At 43.3% G+C, this 11,147-nt stretch overlaps 1 protein-coding gene across 2 annotated transcripts in view; it reads right to left on the bottom strand.

The window, feature by feature from the left end:
* HisT (Histamine transporter) overlaps positions 1–11,147 on the bottom strand; it is a 77,901-nt gene that overhangs the window by 6,625 nt on the left and 60,129 nt on the right. For both annotated transcript variants that reach the window (XM_028178342.2, XM_028178343.2), the window contains exons 3-6: positions 3,618–3,759; positions 2,975–3,174; positions 1,704–1,918; positions 635–740 (exon numbers count right to left, since the gene is read on the bottom strand). In XM_028178342.2, coding sequence (XP_028034143.2) covers positions 635–740; positions 1,704–1,918; positions 2,975–3,174; positions 3,618–3,759 — 663 coding nt within the window. The remainder of the gene's footprint in view (positions 1–634; positions 741–1,703; positions 1,919–2,974; positions 3,175–3,617; positions 3,760–11,147) is intronic.

The raw sequence follows: 11,147 nt of genomic DNA, 5'->3' as shown, positions 1-11,147 counted from the left end.
AAGAATCCATTCAATGCTAAATATAGTTACGTCGGTAAGAGTAACGCCATCTATTGTGGAATAGCAGAAACGAATATCAATAGAACTAGTAATATCGAGAACACTCGAGAAGTGTAACGCCATTTATTATGAAATAACGGAAACACATTGCGAAACGACTTGGCCTTTCGGGAATGTTCTCGATAATTGTAGGTATGTTTTTTTCCTACCTAAGCTGATAGTCTTGAGAGGCTATTTCAGCGTAACCTTAACTAGTAGGTGAGCTTTCGGGGCTCAAACCGGAGTGTTGCTAACACTGACCCTAGAGCAACTGGCCAAGAGCGGTGTTTCACATAATCTACCACCCGGTCGGAAACGCGACCCACTGAAAAGATCCGGCGAGAAACTCAGTAAATGATAATTGTAGAGTTGCCGTGTCGACTATAAAAGCATTGCAAAGGAGACACGAAGGCAGTTAGTAATCGGATCTACTCGAAGCGAAACAGCGAACTGATCCCCTGAAGGGAAGCGGAAGAAGTGACTTAAGAATGGTAATGTGCTGTAAGCGTTCTAAGTGTTAAATAGAGTTTTAATTTGTACTTCGGTGGAAATTTTCTTTATCCCGAACCCCAGCGCGTAACAATATATTAATTACCTGTACAACAGCGTTCAGTATTCCGGAGGTGGTTCCTTCTGGTTCGGGGTACGTCACTTCCGAAGCAAACTCGAAGCCAACAGGCAAGTAGCCGGTCATGAAGAATCTGAAATAACGAAAAAATTAATACTCCACATTTAATTACGTAATAAAAGAAAACAATATCTTGTTCTGACTACATAATCTAAGCTGTTCAAAATACTATAATAATTATACTAGGATATTAACATCAACGGATGTTATCAACACTAAAACAAGTAACTTTAGCTACCTACCTACCTTACCTATTAGCTTTTCTGACCTACTGCGAGAATATAGAGGTTCAATTCATTAAAACCGGTCTCAGGATTACCCACGGTTCATTAATATGACTACACCAGGAAGACTTTCACGGTGAAGGACTAACATGGTAGAAGTCGTCGTGACCTAAAGGATAAGACGTCCGGTGCATTCGTGTGTAGCGATGCACCGGTGTTCGAATCCCGCAGGCGGGTACCAATTTTTCTAATGAAATACGTACTCAAGAAATGTTCACGATTGACTTCCACGGTGAAGGAATAACATCGTGTAATAAAAATCAAACCCGCAAAATTATAATTTGCGTAATCACTGGTGGTAGGACCTCTTGGGAGTCCGCACGGGTAGGTACCACCACCCCGCTTATTTCCGCCGTGAAGCAGTAATGCGTTTCGGTTCGAAGGGTGGGGTAGCCGTTGTAACTATACTGAGACCTTAGAACTTATATCTCATGGTGGGTGGCGCATTTACGTTGTAGATGTCTATGGGCTCCAGTAACCACTTAACACCAGGTGGGCTGTGAGCTCGTCCACCCATCTAAGCAATAAAAAAAAAAAAAAAAAAAAAAATAATAAAAATCAAATCCGCAAAATTATAATTTGCGTAATTACTGATGGTAGGACCTCTTTGAGTCCGTACGGGTAGGTCCCACCACCCTGCCTGTTTCTGCCGTAAAGCAGTAATGTTTTGGCTGTGAGCTCGTCCACCAATCTACGCAATAAAAAAAAGAACATAGGACCAATGACACTCTTAAAACCGGAGTCCTTCTCACCCAAGTATTATGCTGCTCAAGTAAACCACGCCGATCAATCCGCAATCCAATGTGAAGGTAAATATGATCATGCCGATGACAGAGGCCGTGTAAACCGCCAGGGTTGTCTCCTTGAACCGATGCGTCTTGTCGAGGATCAGACCACAAAGGACGGAGCCGGCCATACCCGCGACCACGATTACAAGCCCAATTCGTCCAGCGTCTTCACTGGCGCCCTGGAATTTGTGCCAAAATACAAACACATATAATATGTCAATATTCGACTAATTAAAATTCGGAGTGTATTTTATAAACGTGAAAGGTTTATCCCAAGTGAATTAAAATTAATTTCTGAACCTTTATCAACTTTAACAATTTGCACCAACACTTCTGAGAAAAATAAGCTTTGGAGTTTTTATTGCTTTTCAAGGGTGTGTGATCTCACGGCCTCCCGACATTACTACGTGAATACCCACCCACACCTTCCTTGAAACATGAGATCTAAGTCTCAATGCTATAATATAAAGGCTCTCCCACCTTTGAAGCCGGAATGCATCACTGATTCACGGCCAAAATAGGTAGGAAACACTGCTGTTACTCTCCCACATAAGCCTTTGACTTTCCTAATGTTACTCCCACATAAACGTTTGACTTCTTATTCCACAAAATCTGCAAATTTCTAGGAAATAACCCTACAGTAGATCGTTATAACGTTTTTAATTAAATAACAATCATAAACTAATAATCATAATCATAAATTACCAACATCAAAGTTCTTGCTACAAAACGCACTCCTATAATCCCGACGCCCTCAGTTAGGACGGCTTTTGCTTGTCGTTTTAGCTCCTACATGAAACCTTACTTATATAACAGACTCAATAAAAAATACAAAATTCTTAACCTAAATTACGAAGAAGTTAAAAGAAAGTTAATAAAAGAACTGCTTAATTGGTCCTACTCTTTTTCGGAGGATTTTCTGAAATGCATTAAGTAACCCTAAACACGTACTTATGGTAAAAATCATTACACCTGTTCCTTTTCTTTTATATATATGTGTATCTGTATGTATATATATGTATATGTGTGGGTGTGTATATATATATGTATAATATTTCGCTTAACTATTTTGATTTACTTGTATATTCAGCACCGTTATTACTAGTTTTAAGATACTCCTGTAAAAAAACTCTCCACGAGACAGGCAGTGCCTAGTGTGGAGAGTTTTTAGCAAACTGTTATGTGTAAATGTATCAAGGTTAATAAATAAATTATTATTATTATTATAAACTCACCGGATAATAAGTCAGGATGACTCGATTGAGCAGAGTCGAGATAGCATAGAACGTACCGACGTTCAGGCCATAGGAGATAAGCAGCAACACATAGTTTCTGTTCATTAGTAGCGTCTTGATCGATTGCAAGAAGTTAGAGTCGATAGTTGAGCCAAGATCAGCAGCCGCTGATGGCGGGGTTGGCGGTGCCGCTTTGAAGACTGGAAATACGATAAATGTTTAACTGCCTCTATGAGTGGTCACTGCTGTTCATATTAGCCATGCTGTAGCAGTATATCCTATTCGCTACGTGCCTCTAAATCTACTTATCCATTTGCAGACACAAATGAAATGGAATGTATTCTTAAACATCAAGCACATCTAAATTGATTCACTTACGGCCCTAAGCATAAGCGAACTGACAATAAGACTTTAAGTGGTGAGACATTACTTTAGGCCAGCAATTTCATGAGAAGTGAGTGGTTTTTCATGAAATCTATGCACGTTTCATGAGGTATGGTCCCGATTAGTTAAGGTTTACAGTCTTATTGTTCTCTCTTGTTAGATTGTTAATTGCATGAAAATGTGGCATTTGGTCGCTGATATGCCGGCGATCCCTAAAATACCTGTAAAGAAACCAAAGTACAATAAAAGGCTGGCTTACATAGCAGTATAAAGACGAAAAGGACGCTGGTAAAGCCGGCGACCAGGTAGAACATGAGCTGGAAATCATGACCAATCTGTTCCATAGTACCGGTCGATTTGACCAGCATCGGAGGCAGCAAAAATCCGAGAGCAACGCCTAACTGTAACAATGATATTTCTAATTTAGGTTTTTTTTATTGCTACGATGGGTGGACGAGCTCACAGCCCACCTGGTGTTATGTGGTTATTGGAGCCGATAGACATCTACAGCGTCAATGCGCCACCCACTTTGAAATATAAGTTCTAAGGTCTCAAGTATAGTTACAACGGCTGCCCCACCCTTCAAGCCGAAACGCATCACTGGTTCACGGCAGAAATAGGCAGGGTGGCGATACCTACCCGCGCGGACTCACAAGAGGTTAACGGCTAGAGAGAAAAGATACAATTTAGGAAGAGTGAGAATGAGAAAATAGACATAGCTTCTCGCGAACCACTTGACCGTGGTGAGAGTGAAAGGACGAAGTGAGCTAGGTCGTTTCTTTTATACACAGCATTCCCTACTATAAGATAAATTTAATTTAAGAATGAAAAATAAAGAAAGTCGTCCGGGACTAAAGGATAACACGTCCGGTGCATTCGTGTTGAGCAATACACCGTGTTCGAATCCCAGGCGAGTTTTTCTAATGAAATACGTACTCAACAAATGTCCACGATTGACTTCCACGGTGAAGGAATAACATCGTGTAATAAAAATCAAACCCGCAAAATTATAATTTGCGTAATTACTGGTGGTAGGACCTCTTATGAGTCCGCGCGGGTAGGTACCATCGTCCTGCCTATTTCTGCTGTGAAGCAGTAATGCGTTTCGGTTTGAAGGGTGGGGCAGCCGTTGTAACTATACTTGAGACCTTAGAACTTATATCTCAAGGTGGGTGGCGCATTTACGTTGTAGATGTCTATGAGCTCCAGTAACCACTTAACACCAGCTGGGCTGTGAGCTCGTCCACCCACCTAAGCAATAAAAGAAAACCATAATAGTTAATACTACCGCAAAAAAGTTTCACTTCTTTCACGTGCACCAAATTGCACGCGCGCCATTTTTTATTTCAGTACTTCTAGTCCCCTTATCTCAGATTCAATGATTTAGAGAATAAAAATGTTATATGTAATCTGAAACGAAATAGCCTCTTCCAATCCTATTATGTTAATCTCCGCATTAGCCGGATCAGCGTACCGTGTCCATCTGTGTTGCTACAGACTTATAATTCAACGTATGTAAACATATCTCTATCAACAACACAATGGAGTTTTTTTTTATTCGCCAATAAATGCAAACGAGCTAAGATATAAATTAAGCCGTCGCGTGCACAATACATTTATATATTGTAGATAATTTTTATGATACCATTGAACAATCTTAAGGGAACTAGTCGTATAAATAAACAATAAATTTATCTCATAGACAGTCTTTCCGATATGTAAGTGCTCGATAAGAACGAATTTTACAATAATCTGAGTTTGGCGGTTAGTGAGTCTAAATTAGTATTCGAGTTTTGACTTTTATATTTTTATTGCTTAGGACGTGCTCACGGCCCACCTGGTGTTCAGTGGTTACTAGAGCCCATAGACACCTACGACGTAGATGCCGCCACCTACCTCGAGACATATTCTAAGGTCTCAGTTTCAACAGTACAACGGCTACCCCTCCCTTTAAACCGAAACGCATTACTGCTTCACGGTAGAAATAGGCGGGGTGGTCGTACCTATCTGTGCGGATTCACAAGACGTCCTACCACCAGATATACTGACCACCAATATACTGCTGTTCTTGTGCCGAATGTCTTTCTGGCATCTTTAACAACGAAAAATCCTAATTTGGAATCCTTGAAACCAAATAGTTTGATAATTTGCTTTGTTTCGTCAAGAATTTATTTATTGCTTTAGTGGTTTTTTTCAAATAGTTGTAGAATTTTTGCAATTTACTCAATACAAGGCAACTGACAGAACCTACAAAATGGCGAAAATGTGATATGGGGTAAGCAACAAATGTCTAGTTGTCACCTAGCTTAAGACACGTGGTTCAAGTCTCGACCCTCAGACACAGCCCACTGAGTTTCTCGCCGGATCTTCTCAGTGGGTCGCGTTTCCGATCCGGTGGTAGATTCTGCGAAGCACAGCTCTTGCTAGGGTTCGTGTTAGCAACGTCGTCAGGTTTGAGCCCCGTAAGCTCACCTACTAGTTAAGGTTCCGCTGATATAGCCTCTCAAGGCTATCAGCTTAGGTAGGAAAAAAATCAAGTCTGAAAGGACAGTCCCAAGCGTCAAACCCAAATTCCGAAAGGCTTCATGACTTCAGTCGCCGCGGCCTATCTTGCACTTACTCAAATATCTCGAAAACATCCTGGTCTTCGTCATCGCGGTAGACTCATTCTACTCATTCTAAGCCTCGTGAAATCCCGAGCAGCTATCACAGTAATTCAATTCGTCGTAAACTAGGTCAAAACAGAATCAGTGTTTTCACAAAGAGCTCTTACTTATCTCGATAATATCATGTTATTAGTGCTGTTAAGAGTTTTTCATTTAAAAATCTCTTGTGATAACAACGTTTATGACTGGTAATCAGGAATTGTACGTTTCCAAGGGTCATGTTATTATCACACTACAAATATTGTGAACGTCTGGTAAATTATCAAATCATTGTGACGACGAACGGCATTGGAATAACAAAGGTTCTGTGACGGTCGACAATTGGGATTACGTGGGCCGTGGAGTATATGCAATTAAAAAAGTCACAGAAATAAACTCTATGCTATCAGACTCCTTAGACTTGTGCACTAACACAGTGGTGTGACGTAAAACAGTTATTTTTTTCTCTTTAATTCTATTGCATTAGGGATTGTAACCCATCAAATTAAAAAGTAAAACTTCGCGGCACAAATAGGAAGGAACTGAGCACCCGTGCGTGCGCACAATATGCTTTTAGTTGTATTAATTTGTTTTATGCTCAATTACCTTCGGTGGTTGTGATTTGGTAGGTGGTTTCAAATAAGGTAGGTACACTCCGTACACAAACACAAACAGTTTATTTAATCACATACACACAAGAAGTTAACAAAGAGAAAGAAGGAGTGACAATCACAGAGATAGGTTAAACAACAACAAACAAATTATCGAAAAATAAATACTTTTTGTCCGAACGATATGATGTGTAAACAATTCCAATCTTTTAACTAACTGCCCTCACACTGGCTCACACATTACACCAATCTCGTTCGTATGACGTAGAATTGTCCGTTTCCATTATGTCGTCGCGTCGTCCGTCAGATTCGTATCGTAACGTACATAATGTAAACGTATTTTGTTGTGTAAATGTATACAGTACATGTTAATATTATAGTTATTGTTATGTTATATTGTTGTATATATTATGTGATGTGTAATTTATATATAGTAAATTAATATATTATATATATATATATATATCTCTCATGTTTATATATTGTATATAATAAATCCAAAATAATATTTAATACTAATGTGGAGTAAGCCCACATCACTCCCCCCCAGCGTCCCGGTTAGGGGCGATAATAATCTGGGAATCGTACCCGTCGTCCCGAACGTGTTATTTTGGATGTAGGAGTTAAAGATGGGCTAGATTTTGGAGACGGCAGATCACGATTGGTAATTGGTGGTTTTGAAGCAGGTAGTGGGGGAGGTATATTCTTCCCTTGTGTACTCCTATCGTCGGCCAGTATGAAAGCGGGTTTAAGGCGATCTACTGAAACGGATACTGGTTTCCCTTTAACCAATATCTTAAAGGCTTTGTCTCCTCTAGTGAGCACCCTGTACGGTCCCGAGTATGCTGGGTGGAAGGGAGGTCGTGCAGCGTCTTCACGGAGGAAGACATGCTGAGTGGACTCCAGTTCTTTATGAATAAAGACAGTGTGCTTGCCATGACGTGAAGCTGGGACTGGTTTCAGCTTTTGGACGATCATGTGTAGGCGCGCCGTGAAATCTGTTACATCAGATGTTGTAGGTGTGCTCGAGTCGAAAAATTCTCCCGGTAGTCTGAGCGGTTCACCATACAGTAATTCGGCGGAGGAGGATTGTAAATCCTCTTTGAAGGCACTGCGAATGCCGAGGAGTACCAACGGCAGTACTTCGGACCAGTTGGAGTCAGCGTGGCACGTTATGGACGCTTTTAACTGTCTGTGGAAGCGTTCCACGAGTCCGTTGCACGCTGGATGATAGGCGGTGGTGCGTTTATGCTGGAAACCCGAGACTTTTGACAAATATTGAAACAGTGCGGACTCGAACTGTCGTCCGCGGTCTGTGACAATATCAATTGGTACACCGAATCTGGATATCCAGCCGGATATTAGTGCTTTAGCCACCGTTTCTGCAGTGATGTCTACTATTGGTATGACCTCGGGCCACCGTGTAAATCGGTCAATGGCCGTCAGGCAATACCTAAATCCCTGGGAGACAGGTAGTGGACCGATTAAGTCAATGTGGATGTTAGTGAAGCGTGCGCGTGGTAAGTCGTAAGTACCTAGCGGTGTATGCACGTGACGGCTTACTTTTGCGCGTTGACACGACAAACAAGATCGTGCCCAGTCTCTGCAATCCTTCCTCATCCCGGGCCACACGAAACGCTGAGCTACTAACTTGGCTGTAGCGTTAGGGCCGGGGTGACAGAGTGAGTGAAGACTTTGGTATACCTGTCTGCGAAACTGTTCGGTAATGAAAGGTCTAGGCACCGAAGTGCTAACGTCACAGAATAATGGTTTTTGACTACCTGGAAAGTCCATCTTCTGAAGTCGCAAAGATGAGTTATGAAGGTGTTCGGCGAGCTCTGAATCATTATGCTGTGCTAGACTGAGGTCCGTCAGATCAATTGGAGACTCCAATTCGTCTACTCGTGAAAGTGCATCAGCAACGATGTTATTACTGCCTGAAATATGTCTGATATCGGTGGTGAATTGGGAGATGTAGTCCAAATGTCGGAATTGTCTGGGCGAGCAGTCATGCTTCCGTTCGTGGAAGGCATAACTGATCGGCTTATGGTCCGTGTAGATTGTGAAATGTCTGGCTTCTACCATGTGCCGAAAGTATTTGATGGCTTCGTAGATCGCCAGAAGTTCACGGTCGTAAGGAGAATATTTGGTTTGGCTTGGGCTCAATTTCCGTGAAAAATACGCAAGAGGCTGCCACGCTTCATCATCTAGCTGTTGAAGAACAGCGCCGATAGCCGTGTCTGACGCGTCTGTTACCAACGCTAGCTTGGCATCACATTTTGGGTGAGCCAAAAGAGCTGCATTGGAGAGGCTTTTCTTGGTGTCTTCGAAAGCCTTCAGAGCGTCGCCTACGAGACTGATGGGCGTGGACCCTTTTACTGACCCAGTGAGAAGAGCGTTAAGAGGGGCTTGGATTTCGGCGGCCTTGGGCAAGAAACGCCGATAAAAATTGGCCATGCCGAGAAACCTTCTCAGTGTCTTAACGTTCTGAGGTGGGGGAAAGTCAAGTATGGCACGTACTTTGTCTTCCAAGGGCTTGGTGCCGCTCTCCGATACACAGTAACCCAAGAAGGTTACTTCGGGAGCTCCGAAAACACACTTGGAAGCATTTACGACCATTCCATAGTCTTTGAGCCTGCTGAACACTTGTCGGAGGTGATGTTCATGCTGGGCCTCGTCTCTGCTAAAAATTAAAAAGTCATCGATGAAACAGTAGACGAAATCAAGGCCACGCATCATCTCATCGACAAAGCGTTGGAATGTTTGACCCGCATTTCTTTGTCCAAAGTTCATGTATGGGAATTCAAACATTCCAAACGGGGTGGTTATAGCCGTCTTCGGTACATCCTCTTCAAATACGGGGATTTGGTTGTAGGCTTTTACCAAATCGATCGTGCTGAATACGCGACAACCTGCAATGTTATGTGTGAAATCATGTAAATGTCTGATGGGGTACATATCCGGTATTGTGCGAGCGTTGAGTTTTCTATAGTCGCCACATGGACGCCACCCGTTGTCCTTCTTAGGGACCAGATGTAATGGGGACGACCAAGGGCTCTCCGACGGCCTAGCGGTGCCGTTTGCTAGCATCGCTTCAAATTCGGCTTTCGCGATCTTTAGCTTGTCGGGAGCAAGACGTCTAGGCGCACACGACACGGGAGGACCAGGTGTGGTGCGTATATGGTGTTGAGTGTTGTGTGGAATGCTACGCTGCGTACCAGCCGGACGTGTGACTTCAGGAAATTCTCGCGAAAGTAATTGATGGTAATGTGTGTCACCAGTATGAACTTTTACAGACAAAATTGAATTAGATTTACTAGCCAGTGAAGCTGGAGCAGAGAGAGTGGTAGTGTTGTCAATTAATTTTTTACATTTACAATCTACAATAAGGTTATAATACGCCAGAAAATCAACACCTATAATAGATTTGGTGACATCAGCCACCACGAAACGCCATGGGTAGCTACGACGGAGTCCGAAGTCCAACGTCAGGTGCACATACCCATATGTGTTAATTGTAGTTCCGTTGGCCGCCATCAGCTTGTAAGAGGTGGATGCTCGACGCTCTTGTAGTTGAGATCGGGGGAAAACACAGAGGTCGCTACCCGTGTCGACCAGAAACTGCATTTTCGTTCCGCGATCTTTGACGAAAAGGCGACCTGGGGTGGTGGGGCAATCTTCCGTCGCCATCACTGATTGCCCGCTGCGTTTCCCGACTTGTAGTCACATGGCTTTTGGCATTTGTGTGCCCTCGACGCGAACTTGGAGTGGTACCAACAAATTGGGAAGCGGCGGTACATTGAAGCTGAACGAGTTGAACTGCGTGAGTTGGACCGGCGTCGCTGCGGCGGGTTGGTTCTACGGGGGTGCCGGGACCGTCGGGTGTGCTCATCGAGTTTGAGCGCGAGGTGCTCGACCATTTTTCTGAGCTCAGCGATTTCGCCCGATACGGTACTGCCAGGTCCAGTGCTGCCCGTTTCTACAACCTGCGCCGACGTTGCTGCAAGCTGAGGTGGGGACGTTATCTCCTGTATGCGATCTGCCAGTTCTGCTAAGTCCTCCAGCCTCTGAGACGACTGCGATGCCAGTACTGTCTGGATGCTGGGCGGTAACCGGTTGCTCCAAATCGACCTCAGGAACTCCTCTGGAACATCCGGTCCTGCTAAATCTTGCAGGTGTCGGAGAAATTGGGATGCTTTCCTGTCACCCAGTTCCTCATGTGTCAGCAGCTGCCTAACCTTGTTCTCGTGCGAGGCGGTGAGGCGCTTGATGAGCTCGAATTTCACCTTATCGTACCGGTGTCTTGCAGGAGGGTTTACGATGATATCCTTGACGGCCTTGGCGTGCACGATATCCAAGTTCGTAATTACTTGGTTGAACTTCGCATGGTCGTCAGTTATGCCGAAGTTTTCGAACTGTCCTTCAAGTAATGCGAACCAAATCTCAGGATCGTCCGGTGAAAATGTTGGGACTTTAAAATTTAATTTTCGTACGTCAAATGACGTCTGTGGATCCGGGTCCATGGAAACGCGC

Source organism: Bombyx mandarina, chromosome 05 (genome assembly GCF_030267445.1).
Source record: "Bombyx mandarina strain Sakado chromosome 05, ASM3026744v2".
NCBI lineage: Eukaryota > Metazoa > Arthropoda > Insecta > Lepidoptera > Bombycidae > Bombyx > Bombyx mandarina.
The sequence above is the reverse complement of the archived record's forward strand: the minus strand, read 5'-3'. Positions and strand labels throughout refer to the sequence as shown.